This window comes from Varroa jacobsoni, unplaced genomic scaffold (assembly GCF_002532875.2).
Source record: "Varroa jacobsoni isolate VJ856 unplaced genomic scaffold, vjacob_1.0 scaffold_33, whole genome shotgun sequence".
NCBI lineage: Eukaryota > Metazoa > Arthropoda > Arachnida > Mesostigmata > Varroidae > Varroa > Varroa jacobsoni.
Genome location: NW_019212935.1, coordinates 111,236 through 127,981, shown reverse-complemented (window position 1 = coordinate 127,981; position 16,746 = coordinate 111,236). Strand labels below are relative to the sequence as shown.

General features: G+C 41.2%; 2 protein-coding genes and 1 long non-coding RNA gene across 3 annotated transcripts; 2 read left to right on the top strand and 1 right to left on the bottom strand.

Annotated features, from left to right (window-relative positions):
• Positions 1 to 797: 797 nt before the first annotated feature.
• Positions 798 to 3,625, top strand: LOC111259390 (uncharacterized). The gene is made up of 2 exons (XR_002679617.2): positions 798 to 2,504; positions 3,130 to 3,625. It is a non-coding gene; the product is annotated as an uncharacterized LOC111259390 (long non-coding RNA).
• A 1,518-nt stretch (positions 3,626 to 5,143) lies between these two features.
• On the bottom strand, positions 5,144 to 13,438 carry LOC111259346 (uncharacterized). The gene is made up of 6 exons (XM_022831305.2): positions 13,348 to 13,438; positions 12,520 to 12,759; positions 9,730 to 9,962; positions 7,485 to 7,711; positions 6,715 to 7,073; positions 5,144 to 5,900 (listed from the first exon to the last, which is right to left on the bottom strand). The coding sequence occupies exons 2-6, from the start codon at positions 12,757 to 12,759 to the stop codon at positions 5,544 to 5,546; spliced, it is 1,416 nt and encodes a 471-aa protein (XP_022687040.1). The 5' UTR covers positions 13,348 to 13,438; the 3' UTR covers positions 5,144 to 5,543.
• Positions 12,999 to 15,860, top strand: LOC111259379 (uncharacterized). Its single transcript, XM_086967977.1, has 4 exons — positions 12,999 to 13,033; positions 13,354 to 13,641; positions 14,485 to 14,708; positions 15,636 to 15,860. Exons 1-3 carry the CDS (start codon positions 12,999 to 13,001, stop codon positions 14,486 to 14,488), a joined length of 327 nt encoding a protein of 108 aa, XP_086824103.1. The 3' UTR covers positions 14,489 to 14,708; positions 15,636 to 15,860.
• Positions 15,861 to 16,746: the final 886 nt, after the last annotated feature.

Genomic DNA, 16,746 nt, shown 5'->3' with positions numbered 1-16,746 from the left:
CCTTAATTCATACTAACACAATCATAAATACTAGGTTTAAGCATTCGTGAAAATAAAATGTCTAAGGATCTGGTTTTTAGCTTTCAACGATGGATCAGCTCAAAAAATGCATTTCTAATTGACTGGGAAGTGCTGTAGCTTCGTTTTCAAAAAAAGAACCAATGCACGCAAATGGATTTATGTCAATACAAAAATTCTAAAACATTTTAAAACTAAAATGATATACGACTCACAGTGGATACAGCGTTTGTTTTTGTACACCACAGATTGTAATAGGCCTTCGTATAGTTAACAGAAAGACTCTGTAGCCTAAAAGCAATTTTTTAGATAAAAAAATAGGCTTATTTAATAAATTATTACACCTCCAAACTACTTATACAAACGTATCAGAAGAGTGTTAATACGTAGAACTATCAACTCTAGTAATTTCGAATAATCAAGACCAACTGTTATCAGTATTTTTTTTTTCATATGGTTTTCTAGCCTTCGAAATTTGCTCAAGAAGCACTCAATCCTCTCGCGGTTGAAAGACATTAATTTGTACACACTTCAGAATTTTGTTGGCGTATGTAATAAATAAAGGTCCGTTCTTAAGTAATCTCGGGTTGTATTTTACAGAAAAGAGGTAAAGCAAATAAGTACTCAGAAGAACAGCAGCATATCAGAATCACCGGTGGCTTATGGAAATACGGAGACAAAACTTCCAGCAGTACAAGCAGCGACCGATAGTGAGGCGATCGAACGGATCGCCAACATAAAGTACCCACCGTTACATCAACGGGTTGGAACAGGTATCTTCTTTTACCACTACCGCCAACTAGCGGGGATTTTGTGAATTAAGTCTTACCAGCGGTGGCCTCAAATGCGGCGGCTCACGTCCAGCCAGAAGTTGATCCCAGAGTAGTTGACGGGGCGCGTCTTCCACAAGACACTAAGAATTATTTGATAAAACTGCAAGAATGCTACAACGTTAGCGCTTCTTAAGCTGACAGCTTATCAGATATCGATATCCTCCTGCTGACGGAAGCCTGGGCAACGTGCCCATTTAGTCTCTTCTGTTTTTACGCCCTGAAGCTCTATCGCTACCCTCTATCTTCTTCTTTATCATAGCTAGCTTTAAAGCTCGTTTAAGCCGGACTGTCTCAAATGGCATATCAGCGCTCAGAGACAAGCTTATAGGCTATAGTCGCTGAATAATTAACGCAAGTTCCATGCCCATTTGAGGAACACGCCGAAGGATTGCTTATTGATGTGTTTACAACGAAGATTACCTGAGAAAAAATTCGCTTCACTAGAAGAAATGACTCGCCGAATGAGGGCGGATGTGTATACAAATACTCATTCCGATCGCTCCAAGATGTCGGTGGGAACATCTTGGACCTCCAAAGACTTTCCCCCGCCAAGTTGTCTGGATGTTGGGAATTTTCAGACCGAGCACACGTAGTCATCCCAATACCCTGTGTCATCACCATGAAGAGCTACGTGCAACACCTCATCGAAATCATCCTGTCATCCGTCTAAAAAACAAACCCTGGTTCGATGATCTTCGTCGCGTTAATTGATGAGCCACGAACACAGACTGCTACCAAATATGCACGCCATAACCGTTTCCGTTAGAGCTTAATGGGTAACGTATTTGCCTGCTAATCTTAAGGACACGTTGTGGTCTAGGGTCGAACCTGACATAGACAGACATCGTTTCGTGTTGGGAACCAGCCGTCTGATGGAGTATCTTAAGGCGATGCCGGAAATAAAGCTCAAAATATAGAGGCTGCAGTTCATCCTATGGAAGAGGCGCCAAGTATCTGCCAAATAATACACGTCATACGATAAAGATATCGAAAAGTCGACAAATAGCAAAAGCATAGCGGCAGCCATACGAACTGCTAACACACCGTGGATCGACCACATGTCCAATAAGCTCAATTGCACTAATGAATCACTCTGCTAGTGTGTTTTCGATGAGTGATAAATCTTAAATGGGCTCATTGTTCTCTGCGAGCGGTAATGAGAAATTCACGACAGAGCACAGTCTGCTCGAGCAAATTTTTACCATGCTAAACGTTTTGCAAGCCCTGGAAAATCTGCAGAGGAACGAGGCAGGGGGCTCTGAGTGCTCTCGCTCTAGTTTCGCTGGACTGCTTCCCTTAAGGGCTAATTACGTGCTCGCATTTTGCCGGCTTTATGGAGAGATATTCTGCTATACCATCGACGTGGTGCAAAGACGCTAAGAAGACCATATGCTATAGACTTCTTGCCGGTTTAATGATCAAGAAACTGCTCGCCTTTTTAGAGAATAGGAAACCTATATCAACAAAGGAAGAAGGGAATAGCGCTTAACGGAGACAGCATGCGGCGTCTTCATGATCGACATCAAAAAAGCACTCAACAATATGTCGAGCATTTCATACATGTATAGGAAATCGGTCCTGCGTACCTTGACGAACCTGGTCGCACCATAAAATGCGCTAGCTCTGCTGGCTGCAATCTTACTAGAAAACAATGTGAGTATTGATGACGGAATGCTGGAACTACGCCCCTTTTCCGTTCCAAAGGAGTGCCCTGGCCCTAGGTCATAGTCTGAGGCTCTCTGTGTTCTCGGTCTTACTTGAACGTCTTCTTGACAAAATAGAAAGAATCTGGTTGAAGTTACCCTTCGCGCGAATAATCTGGCAATTTACAAACTTAATAGATTTCAAGTGCAGCAGTCGCTGACTGGGTTTCAGATGGCAGTAAAAAGACTGAAATGGACCAATGTAAGACAAAGTCTGTAAAGATCAAAAAGGGGAAGGGCCACGACGCTGACAAAACACTCTTTTGCTGGATCCCTCCTTCGATACGTTAACAGGTTTCTGTATCTTGGGCTGCGCATCTTTTTTGATTGTCACAGCTTTACCTCGCACATTACGGAAAAACGCTGACTGCATGGTGTGAGATCAAGGTACCCAGTTGCCTTTTCCTCATAACAGCACTTCGTAAAGTAAATCTAATTTGGGAGGACCTTACAATAGGAAATGTCGAACTACTTAACTGAGCGAAAGCTTTCTTTTTGGATCATCCTTTGGGTCTTCATCGTACGGTAAGAAACCGACTGGATTACCTCTAATTAGCACCCTGTCACTTTTCTAGGATATCGCATTCTGTATTCTGGAACCTTCGTGTGTCTCAGCAAGTGGGAGCAGATGTTCGCCGAAACAGACGGTGAATTTTTCAGAACGGGCGCGATTAGGGATAATAACTAGACAAAAACGGAGCAGACATACTACATGTAGTCACTCGTTTCGGGATTCACGGACTCCACTGAAAATTATATACGGACGGGCGCTTCCATAAACCTAGCGAGGAACGTATCTGTAGTAAATGTGGAAAGAACTGTGATATGTACTTTACAGGCTGCTGCCTCGTGGTGCCCCCTCGGGAGCCTGGCTTATTGAGGCTACCGAAGAATGCGTTACTATATCGCGAATTTTTAATCCTTTTGAACTTTCTCTAAGCCTATAAATATTACAACTTAAGGGGTACAAAAATGACTGATCATATCTTGTAATACAAATGCATATATATTGTCGTTGCTGTGGATCCTTTTTGTATCTTTATACAAATATATTGATATGTACCGTCAAAACCATTGTATCATTGTATTATACCTGATCTAGAAGCACAACAATAGTAGGTCTGCAAGATGTAGTAGATCTGCAAGATGTTCTAAGCTTAGCTCAAGGGTTTGTTTAGTGAAATTCACTATGCCACTGTTAGATGGTTCTAATTCAGATTTTATTATCCAGTTAATGACAAATATGAATGAAAATGATTAAAATATTTTTATGTGACCTACCCAGGTTCGGGGCTAATGTTCTCTCAGCGCGTCTAGCTGACGTTATGCATCTTCCTTTCTTCCTATTCATTCCGTACATCCAATGACAAACTCTAGGTACTTTATCCGCATAAGTTGGATGGTAAGGGGAAAACTTGGAACATCTTCGTGCAAATCAATAAACCTAGGATTTTGCTAAGGTTTCTAAATCTGTATCAAATCATACAAAGTAGGTTGTAGATATGAAGCTTAAAATGAGTACTTTCAAAGACCCGAACCCAATATTCATTCAGAGAGTCTTAGCTTCACATTCTATTTGCGATACCATGTATTTGACTATCTCAAATGAGGAGCACATCAGTTCCATCGACGCTAAAAACTATGACATATCACTCTTTTAGTTCAGACGTCACTTTATCAAGCTCTAAACCGATGTTAATATATTTGAGCTAGACGTGTATTCAGCAATCTCGACAACCGTCTCCGCATAATACTACTTAATCAGTGCAATAGATCGCGGGAAAAATGGTGGAGTTGCCCTGAGATTTGAGACAGTTAGGTAATCCATAGAATCAAACCTGTGAGGATACAACGAAGTATCTGTCTATGGACACCAACAGCTGTTATATATTAGAAGCATACTACTTAATGACGGGACGGCAGACGCTTGACGTAATCTCTAATGATAATTCCGGGGAAGCGGCGTCATCTGAGTAGCTAATGCGCACCTTTTTAAATGCGCAGCTACGGAAACTATAATTAACAAGCATGCTGCCACGGTGATTCAAATGTCAAAGTTGGAACAAATTATTACCAGATATTAATGATCAGGAAAATACGAAATAAAATACAGATAGGAAGTTAAGAAAGATAAGGGATTGTTATTGGATAAGCTAAGAGCTGATTTTATGGTTGCTATGTATAGTAGAACATTGGTTTTATTCCTAATGGGGCCAAGTTCTTAGTGCTGCACCTAAAAATAGGTGATTCCGAGGATTTGTTCGCATAGGATGCATACCTACTACTGTTAAGTGCAAACAAACAAAAAGGACAGTTCTGGACGTTTCTGACCGAAAGGTGCATAAGCAGCATAATATAAAATGAATGACTTGTACTTAGTAGGCAACCGCAATGCCATCTTTCGTCACCTTTGTTTAGACTCCTCAACTGTTTTCTTTATACAGCACGCTAACATCGTGAGTTCATCATTATATAAAACAGGTACAAAAGATTACTTTGAAGAGTACCTGTAAAAGCATAGTAAGTAATAATAGCAAATTACCATAAACCCAATTTAGTTAGAAAGAAGACAGGTCAGAACACGGAGAATCTCTTCACTAGGTAGAGTACAAAGCGTGTATGTTTTATTTTCCCGTTAGCGATAGAACTCTAACTCACCTCGGGCACAAATCGTATACGTAGTAAATGGACGCATACCACCCAATACGTCACAGCATTGTCTTAGAATATATTTACATATTTACATGGCATGACATCATGGATATCATAATATGTAGTGCCACAAGGATCGTTGATGCCAGGAGGATAAACTATGCATTCCTTTCTATAAAACCATGTTCTAAATTTGTAGCAAATAGTTGCAAGAAAGTACTCGCGGCATAGGTAGCCGCCGAAGGAATGAGGTTCATCTGGGACTGATTAGCAGCATTTTTGATGCAAATATGTCACTTTAAACGTCCAGTCATAAATTTTCGGCAAGTTCTACGGTCTATTTTTCATCAATAGCGTCATCCTTTTTGATTTTTTCATAGAGAGCTAAAACCTCGCCAACATCCATGTAGCATCCCTTAAAAAAGACGTTGCTCGATGTATCCATCTCGTTGGTGCCTCGCTCGATAACCCGTCTGTTGTTAAAAATCACGAGATCCCCAGGCTGCATTTGCAGGTCGAAGACCAGCTTCTGGTCTTGCAAACGTTTGGAGAACAGACGAAACGCGTTGTAGAAGTCGTGCATCTGTGTAGTCGGCAGCAGCGGCGGTCTCATCGACAGAGTGCTATAATGCACTTCTCTGATATGACCACGTGAATCTAAAGTAATGATCGGATTTGTCTCACGGTGCCACCTCTGAAAAATAGCAAAACTCACGTTCCAGTAAGATTTCAGCACAGCGTCGCCCACTCTCTATCTATCATTTTCACAAGATTACATTTATGTGCGTGCGTGGATCTCTGTAAAGTTGCGCATAAGACACCTTTCGTGACGCACGCTTCGATGTCTGCTTAATAAACCAATGGCGTCTTCGGTAGGCTTATGGTAATAAAGAAGGCTAATAGAAAAGGCCAGCCACAGCACAAGATTGCATGACGTTTCGAATCAGTTAAGGCAAGATGCTGTATGACTGCGAGGAGGACAGTTGCACCGTCACACATATAGAAATTGTTTACGAGTCGCTGCTGATCCGGTAAAGCAGAGCAGGGCACTCGTGCTGCTCGTGTCACGTTGATACAGGGTCAGTGAACCTGCAGCAGGCGCTACAAGAGCATTTGTTGCCATTCTATCTAATGGGCTATTGTGGACAAACATTTGACACAGGCCTATCATCTATGACGAATATATCGCTCACTTGAACAGCGTACAAACAACATGCGAACCGACCACGAAGTCGGCGATAGTCTTAACGTGTGTACGTCAAAACGGCTATACGATTCTGACAAATGAAAGGTTGCACTTTTTTTATATGCGATTTCTCTCACCGACTGAAAGTGATAAAGGGACTGATTTAGGCGAAGCAATAACATGGACAAACATATGTAAAATCTTTAATTCAATATACGCTCCTATCAGGCGAATATGTTGGCGTTAAGCGTAATAGAGCTGTTTGAACAACGTTCTTTATAGCGATAAGAAAATGAAAGAGTGCGGTGGAGTTGCTACTTACGTCACGTTCAACATCGAGAAAACTGAACGTCACAGGAGTGTGAGTGAGGACGGTAAACGCGTTCGGCTCTTGATATCTTAACCACTGGGCAGCGGCGAAGCCGTCAATGAACTCGTGTTTTGCCATACAGTCAAGATCACTGGATAGTGTAGGCCGATCATTACGAATGCAGTGTAGCAACTGAATCCCAGGCGACCATTCGCGGTAGGCCTTACTATTAAGATTGTTAGTTGTTTCCATGTTACCCGAATGACGCTCCGAGGGCCGCCCTATATGGAACGTTTGTCCGCAGCCGATCTCACGGATAAAACCCATGCGTCTAGCCACCCGAGCAATTTCATTTTCCTCTGCTGGCACACCTATAAATAAATACACACGGTAGACCCTAATTAGGTGAAAGCGGTAAATTATAGAGCTGGCCATCTACAGAATTTTAAGTGTTTCAATATATTTTAAGATGCCCAAAGCTTCTGAAAGGCATGCTACATGGTGGAAACACTTCGAATTTTAATACCGAAATGATTCTTTTCAAACTGTCGAAATTACTGATATCAGCCACTTTTCAGTTACGTTTAACAAACAAAGTTCTTTTGATTGCTGTTTCAGTTTGAAGTCAACTATCAGCGAGTTGTTTTCTTGAGACATTTAAACGCTTATAGAAACATTCCGGTCCATTCTCGATTTGTAAATATGACTTACGAAAACAATAAATAAAAGCAAGAGAAGTAAATTTCAAAAATATTGTCAAGCTTACGCCGCATAGTGCTTACCTTTGATGACGCAAAGTCCGAATTTAGCGACATTTTTTAAGACCTGCTTGAGAGCTGACCTCTCGGACAGGAAATCACGGTATGGCACTTCAGGTGGATCCTCTTCAAACTCGTCGGCGTTCCACAAGATGACCGAGGTGCGCGGAGAGTATGTTTCATCCTCAATTTGCACGGCATCTGAAATTGCCGACGTTGAGCGTTCGAACAGAGGCCGAAATTGGTACAACCTGCGAAGTATCGAAATGGTCATTTCAAAGTATTAATTAACCCGCAACCCAGTGGTCTCAGAAGCAGACCAAATTGTCAGCTTTATCCACCTTAGCTAATACAATTTATTACCGATTATCCTGAACTATATTATAGTATATAATAGTAATACACAAATGTGTGATGGAACGAAATATTCTTGAACTGTTTAAACACATCAATCCGGGATTGAACGAAATAAATTACTAATAAACAGTGAACATGTTAGGCAACGGTGGAAATATGTAATAGGTTGTAGGGCGAGAATAGCCATCTGGTCAGCTTTTCCAGTTGTCTTTTCTTGGATAGCTCCGGGTAAATTTACGTCATAGAGGTGCATATCAACCGTTATCGTAAGGGCCACGGTGAAATAATAATGAGCGGAGACACAACTTGGTCTTCGAGTATTACTTCATGGAGTCCACACAACAGTCTTAGCTTTGCCCCTGTCCAACGGTGTTGAACATCCGCGACTTGGTACTGCCTCCGTCGTTTCTCTTTGTTTTTATGAACGCCCAACAATGCTCAAGTATCACATAAATTCGTTAATCTATACCGCGTCAAGTGTCGCTTATATATTGCATATAACCGTACGATATGCTTATGCCATATAGAAAATTTTGAAAGATAAACGGCGACCCTCTTTTTCAAACGAAGCGACCGAGCTGTGCTGCTAACAGTGGGTGACTTCGAATCGATTTTTGCGTGCACTCGTGGCACGCCTTTTGCGCACGTACATGTGCGCGTGAAATACAAAAACGAGAAGGGGAAAAACAGGCAGAGTGGAAGAGCAGGTCTCTGCGTGTGCCAAAAGGATCGCAGCCGAGAAGGAGTGTGCGAAAACGGCGCAGCCGGAAACTAACTATAATACCCTTTACTCGATAACTTGAGTGGCCTCAGCTGCCGGAAAGGATGTAACACTTGAAAGCTAACGTTGAAAGCCATTTGTAATTTAATAATAGTTAACCTGATGAAAGGCTAACTAATTCCAAGACTTTACAAGTGATCGCGTACAATCGATGTCTGCACATACTTTCTAATTGAGATAATACTTGTGAATTGGATAGTTTCCTCTGGTGGTAAGCCATAAAGAGAGGATTTTTTTAGCATCTAGTTAAAACCCATTTAATCTCGGAGTGGGTCTCACCATACAGAAAGAGAAATGATTACGCACAGAACATCTCCATCACTAATCATCATAAATATTTGTGTTATCAATCAGAAACAGCATCCATAATCCACCACCCATGCTAAAGATTCTCACTGGACCGATGTAGAGGTAGCACTAAAGAGGAGCTGAAATTCGTGCCACGCCTAACTTCGCTTACCATTGCTTTGATAGACGTTTCTAGAACTCTGTCCGCTAGAGCCATGTCAACGTGATATTATTTGTCCCATTAGAAAAGCGCGGAGCCAATAATTAGACTTGTGGAAAGGCTCCATTATCCATTCTTCATTACAACGTGGATGCGGTGCTTTTGCAAACAATCTCGTTTACAACCCTTATGGACTCTACGCAACACGTTCCACCACTACTAGTGCTTGTCCAGTGAGGGTGGCGCCTCTATCGGCGCTAGCCGGAACGTAAACACGCATTTGTCGCAAGCGATAAAGCTATAATCGAGGAAATTGTGGAGTCATTAGGGTATCCCTGGCGGAAGAAGTGGCGCTACTGACGCATTTAGCCGATGTGCGCTAAAGTCAAAATAATCAAATAGTAATATAGGAGCTATAAAGTCATTCAGATTATAGCAGACTAAATTACTGGATAAATGGCAGCCAGAAATATCGCTCCGTAGGAAACGTAAAAAAGAACCATGGTAATCAAAGACGCCCAATCGCTTAGAAAGCTATAATATATTGCTTATTTGAATAGAACTGCAGCAGTAGCAGATTAATAACTGCGCACAAATGGATTCTGCGCATATTTGACTATGAATAAGAATTACGCTTAGCGTTCACGAGCAAATCTGAATAAATTGATTAAAAAATCACCTACCATTCTGAAGAAAAAACCGACACGTGTGGTTTTTGTCGTTCCTTAATAGAAGCACCTTTTAGCATGCCCGTGTGTTTTCCAGTCTCATCTTGTGGCCAGCTGATTTCTAAAACTCCAGAATCCCGCAAAGCCCATGATAAGGGACGAATTTTCGGACTAAAATGGGTGCAGTCTATCTTGCGGCCCTGTGTAAGCGGGTGAACGCATACAGGGCAGCGACACGAGTCGCGTAACTGGAAAGAATCGAGTACAACAGCGGTTCATTCACACTTCCGTCAGTATGACTCTAATTTCCCTTTTTTAATGCAAGCACATTTCACCAACAAATACAGTGCTGACATACCAAATCAGTGGTTACTCTGGGTATTAGTAAAATTTCCGTTCGTAAGCTAGTTCTTTGCTATAATCTTCTCCGCCTTGACTATTCGTTGCGCACACTGAAGACAGCTCCACCAGTTCAGATGACAGGGCATCTCTATGTAGAATAAGATAGCGCGCGTGGCAACCCACCACATGCCCCTAACCTCAAAAGGTATACAAAATATGTGAAAATGTCTGTATATAGAATTGCATGTTTTCATTGGGTTGCTTAGTGTATAGGTAAGGCCTCTTTGCTGCTCGAACAGCCGCCGAGATCTATTCATGCGCTTACATTTGAGCGTTACACTTTTCGCACTAACAGCCATCGTTTTCGTGTGGACCTGTTCACGCACTGAATTATAAATATTTAACCGATCTATAGCCAGGTGACCTACGTTATACTTTAAGGCTGGATGGTCCTCAACCGCTCGTATTTATTTGAGTTCAGAGCTCCATATTATTCCGACACCTTCCAAAGTGTTTACTGATTGATTAAGCCTCAAAGACAATAGGAAGTGGTGGTGGTGGTGGTAGTAAACAATCGCTGGCTTAACCATTTACCTAATTGCCAAGGGAACTATCACGAAACGTTGCTAGAAGGCTAGCTGCTCTATAGTTGCAGGCTTATAGCAAACCGTTCGCCTCTAGGCCTGTATACGGTTATCGTATATCGAGAGTGTATATGCCGTATAGAGAAAACTATTACAAGGGACTTCGGTACGCCACAGTAATATGTCGTGCATCGCAAGCCTGTCCGTGGCTTGTGTTCTGCCGCCGTGCTATGTAATGGCTTCTCCAATTGCAAACAGTTCCTCAAGTATCAGATGTATCATACCTTGCTATCGAGATAATGGACAACCTTTTCGAGCGACTTCTACGGCAATCACACGCTGTTGGGTAATAGGAAGGGGGCAGATCTAGACTAGATCAGCTAGGGAGATAGCTGGAACCCATCATACTGGAATAGGGATAGAAGGCTACAAAATAAGGAGTTTCGATTTTTGATTATGTTCGTTCGTGCCCTAAATTAATATTAATATGCAATGTTTCGACTCTGAGAAAGAACAAATGTGCTATATTTGTTATGTAGAAGCTATTACCGCAACTTTTACACAGCACGTATGAACGCGTCAATTTTATGTAACGACGTTACCAACTACGTTTACGTTTACGTACCAACGTTATATTAAAGCTAGAAATATAATTTAGAGCTTCTCGATGTACTGGCGAGAGTTGGTGCATTTCAACATAGGACTTGCTTTAGGTTTTACAGTAATAGAAAAAGGCCGAGCGTGCAAACGGCTTCGGGTTAGTACAATGTCGCTTGAATTGAAATACATGCGTTGAAAAATTAGTGATGTCCCCTTAAACTACTAATGTCCATTTTCATGAACAGAAACTATCTAAAAGAAGTGACAGGCCGATATAGCAACACGGAGTTGTTAAGAGCTAAAGGAAAAATAAATGTTTCTAACATAAGAGACTGATCTTTCAGGAAAGCTTGTTCGTGACTTTAGCTGAATTTTGCAATAGTGATACTACTTTAGCCAAAGTCCAAAAATACATCCGAGTAACCACTGTTCTCGATCTCAGAAGAATCATAGGGGAGCGCACTCTACTTTTGACACCGTTTCGGGTGAAACTACGCAGTTAAGCGATAGACAGTAAGGCAAACAGACGGCAATAGCCTTTGTTTATCGGCGACGTCAGCTTGTACGCCACAGAAGCCCAGCTGGGCTGAATCATAGATGTAAAGATGCTGTAGTCGAATTCGACCGGCTTTCAATCCAATCGGGCCCATTGGTGTTCGAAAGCGTATGTTATTTGTGATGCTTTGTTCATGACATGAAAGTGACTCGACTGCAAGAAGATATCTCCAGCAACCGGTAGAAAGCAGTTAGCCCGTGGCGGGAGAGTTATCCCTTTAGTTTTTTCCCGCCAAAATTATATGCTTGTGCACGAACAACTGATATAACAGCGCTAATCTTTCGGCGTAATAGTCACAATTGCCTATTAAAAAATTTAGAAAAACATGACAGAAGGCGCTGTAAACGGCGCATGCGTACTGGCGATAATCAATCGTAAGCTATGAAGCACACAGCTAACTGAAACAAGACTGATCTCTGACATAACCGTAACATTTCAATGTTAGATATCGATGCTTAGACAAAATTTTATCGGAGTATCCATTTAAGGGCTCTTTTAAATATTTCGCACTAGGCTACAATAAAATACTGCTCCATGACGTTTAGCCCTATCTTCCGCTTACGTTACACGACTGATTATGACATAATATTATCTAACATACTTGTATGAATTGCAACCGAACTCTTCCAGACGAAATTATCGTACATGTGACTAGACACTTGAATAGAAGATTTATACTTTGAATTTCATAAAAAAATCTCTATCAGAAATCAAACAGCGTACCCAGACAGTGCTGAAGTTACAGTGGGTATCATCGGAGAAGCTGACGCAAATGGTTGTATCGTTAATGCGGTCAACACGCGAAATCTGTGGCGCCGGCACGAGTTCCTCGTCGACTTCAGCGCTCGTATTGACAGCGTCGTCTGGCGACATCTGAGTGGCAACAACGTTCCGGAACGGCGAAATTCTCTGTTTTCGGACAGCCGACCGCAGCAACTGGTAGCCTATCTTCAACAATGTCATCTAGAATGTGCACGATGCGTTCAGGTTAAGAATGATATGTAGATCCAGATATACACTAATAGAATATTAATTTGATCATCCCTGCCCTATTTATAGCAGCATTGGTAGGGAAAATCGTTCGTCTTCTGGTATTTTCTTTGCTTCCTTGAGAAGTATTTAGACGCTACGTATTCGAGCGTATGCCCTCCTTAGGGTTCACTTTATTCGATATAAATAAATGCTTTCGTCCAGCTCTATAAATGGATGGAAAACAATTATCTCAAGAACTGTCAATGTTACATATTATTTTGAAACTAATGTGTTATTGTTGGCATAGATGCCATTTTGAACATTCACTATTAGTATTACGTTTAGATCTGCTTCTCTATTTCGACGTACTGTTATTTCAGTTGTTTGTTTTTAAAAAATGATAGAACAATTCAACGTCGTATAGAGCCGTTATTTTTTTCAAATAATCATTCTCTAGTGGATCATATTGGTAGCTTGGGAATGTAGCTATTATTGCATGCAGGTGATAAGGGCTACATGAAAAGGTTCACACGCGTGTTTCATTGTCATTTCTTTGTATCTGCTATTTAAATTGCTTACCTTAAGTTTGTTTCGAAAGTTCCTGCCTGAATTCGGTCAGTCTCAAGTGGAAGTCTTGAAGACAATATCTGGTCATTCACTGACTGTGAAGCGTGTTTTATTCGCGCGCTCCGTCGGGCCTCCTTTCTTCTCCGTTTGCCCGCGTCACAAAATCATCAGCAATCGCAGCGGCGACACAACGACACCACCAGACAGACAGAGCGGACAGAGCGGAGGAAAGAGTGCAGCAAACGCGCTGGAAAATGCTGAGAAGAAAATGAGTAATCTGCTGTGGGCTATTCGATGGATTTCGAGGTGAGCTCGTGTCTTTACACTAAGATATCTAGCATCAAATGAAAGAAAGAAAAAAGCATGACAGACAAAACTAATCGCTTAAGAGGAATACCTAAGTATCTAAGATCCGCAGTATCCTCTTCGAAGTATCGTTTGGGCGAAGTAAGGCACTGCGTCGCTGTATCCGCTCGCCATAACAACACGTACAACCCGTGATAAATAATACCTCCATGGCCTCTCTGACCAATTTCATAAAGAAAGCCAGCCTAAATATGGAGAGCGTGCTCTCTAGCACGATCCCGTAAGTGATCTTTTAGTGGCCATCATTTACATTGCTCAATACCGTCAACAAAGCCTTAGAGACTAAAGCGGGTCCTCTAACACGTAACGCAACCGGCAGGCCTCTTGAATCCAGCCATTTTGTATCCACCCGATCCTCATAAACACCATTTAGCCATTAACAGTTAATACAGTTACCACAACAGCGGCATCAGTAAAAGAGTCATACCCTTCGACTTCAGCTTGAGTCATCGAAAAATTGTGCTGACACCAAGGCTGATCTACCCCACAATGTGGTACACGAAGTCGCCCAACGCAATTTAATTCTTCATAAAAAAAATCTCATGTATGTGTCGTTGGCAGACCCTGGCCTATTCCTTTAGAAATCTTCTCAATTAACTATATTATTTTACATTCAATTGATGCATCTCATTATCGAAGTAAAGCGTCGCTTCATACTCTATGTTTATATACGTTGTTGCCTACGGCAATGAAACGTACGTAATACGAACCGGCTGATAATGCAGTATTCCGACATCAAACTAACTACGACACTTAGCGTATCAATGAATTTTTTTACTACAGATAAAGGTACGCAGTTCCTGCCTGTGCAGCCATGCCAGTTTACAAACGTTCAAAGAATACAGCTTTTGTACTTTGATGTGAAGATATTAAGAATGAGAAGAAAGCGTAATCTGTTTCAGCCATCCCGATTACATGAAATCATAGAAAGAAGATTATAAAAAATTACTGACCGAATGAACCTTGAAGAGACTCACTTCCATTCATTGCAGTGCTGGACAACTGAGGTAAGTGCATAGGAAATCAAACAGTTTTTACAAGGATCCTATTTTGGTTAATATAGCCGCTTGAAGATCTCTATTTTGAAAGTATATTGAATTATTTCAGCAAGCTATGTTGAGCTTGTTACCTAAGTACAGCACTCTTTCGTAGCCAACAAAGAGCGCCGGCTTTCCGAATTGGTGGGTGTTGCGAACAGTCTGACGTGTCCGGGCGTAATCGATCAGAATTGTGGGAAAAATCCGCATTTCGGTTTCATGAAAGGCGTCAAAACCTATGTAGAGTGGTACAATATGACAGCGCACTTTTCAGCATTTTCAAAAGAATTATAATTAATGACTATGTTGCAAAGAAATGGTACGTTTTTTTAGGGTGCCCTTTTGGGGTAAGTAGGTTTTCATCGCTTTTTCTAATCATCAGGGCTTATTCGGAGGCGTGATAGTGGCTGAGATGGTACTAAAGACCGAAGAGTCTAGTTTCATTAGCCAGGCCTAACGATCACGGCTGAACAGACTTCTGAACAAGTTTAATCAGGATAAAGAACGTTACTTCGCCACAGTTAAGCAAATAAAAGCTGTATTGATTACATGAGCAAAGTTACTTCATCCAACCTATGATCTTCTATAATGTAGACCTTACACTTTGCGAGCAAATGAGGTTCAGTACAACGGATGTATTTCTATCAAATGCGTAACCAGTTGTAAACCTTTCAGCCGTCATTTTTAGGCAATATCTAGAACTTGTAGCGTCTGTTTAGTGCATAGAGGAAATGCGGCTGCGGATATCTAGCATCTATCTAGTTCTGCGTTTCATAGATGGAGATGTTCTACAATTAGACCATAGGGATCCAACTGCAAGACCCGCTTAATAGTTCTCTATTTCAACAATGTTTTATGAAACAGAATCTAAGTAAATAAACAACTTTCTATGCTTAGATTTTTTAAGCTGTTGGAGATTCTTCGAGCTACCACTCTACACGCATCCAAAATGAAGTTCCAGCTAGGGCCTGAAGCATGAACTACCTACATGCGTACCTTCTACAATAATAAACGCAATATATTCGTGAACGCAGCTGACTATTAATCTACAATATGTGGACCGTTTAACGATAATACAAACAGAACTAATAATAAAAACATCATACCAGTAATGATCTTCCATCTCGTTGGACTTCTCTTACGATCTTCACCATTCAGAAGAAAGAAGCCTAGACTGCTGCTCTTAAGTTAGTGCGCTGTTTAATATGCAGGTTAAAAGACGATTATCAAAGTATTGACTAGTAACGTTATAGTGGTTATAGAAATTATTACATAAGTAGTATTCAAGCCTAACTAACTACATAAAATAGATTCTCAGTTCCGAAGTTATTCCAAAGTGCTAGTTCCCAGTCACCCATAGCTGTTACTAACTTTTTCTAGTCGAGAGAAGCGTGAACTATCAGTTAGTTGGGATTTGTACATGAAATCAATCGCATTAAGTATACTGCACGTTATAGAAAAGAGTTTTTGACGCCTATACGGCTCCTCTCTCTCTCTCTCTCTCTCTCTCTATATATATATATATATATATATATATATATATATATATATATATAACTGCTCCTATTGAGTTTGAGAGATACTTAGATAATAAATTATGTAGTTTCACGAAATGCCCAGAGTATTTTCTAACTTGTTTGGCTGTATGTAGCGAGGCGTTCCAGCCTCCTGCAAGGAATACCCAGCCGGTACTCTTTACAAATGTGTGCACAGCCATAGCGGCAATTAGACAATGGTCATGCACGCAACTTATAGGTTACGGGCTATAGGTGCTCTGCTCGTGTTGACGTAGTGCCGTCATACCATGTGGTAAGCGTGCATGTCCGTCAAAATCCTCTTCCCTTTTTTTCAAATAATGTTATCATAATAGGACTACAGAACATTTTTACAACTTTATTAAGAGGAACGGGCTTCACATTAGAACACAACTAAAACACTCAGGCAGGTTTCTTTGTCATCCACACGAACTCGTAAAGCTGATGTCTCAGAGCCTCTAGTCTAATTCTAA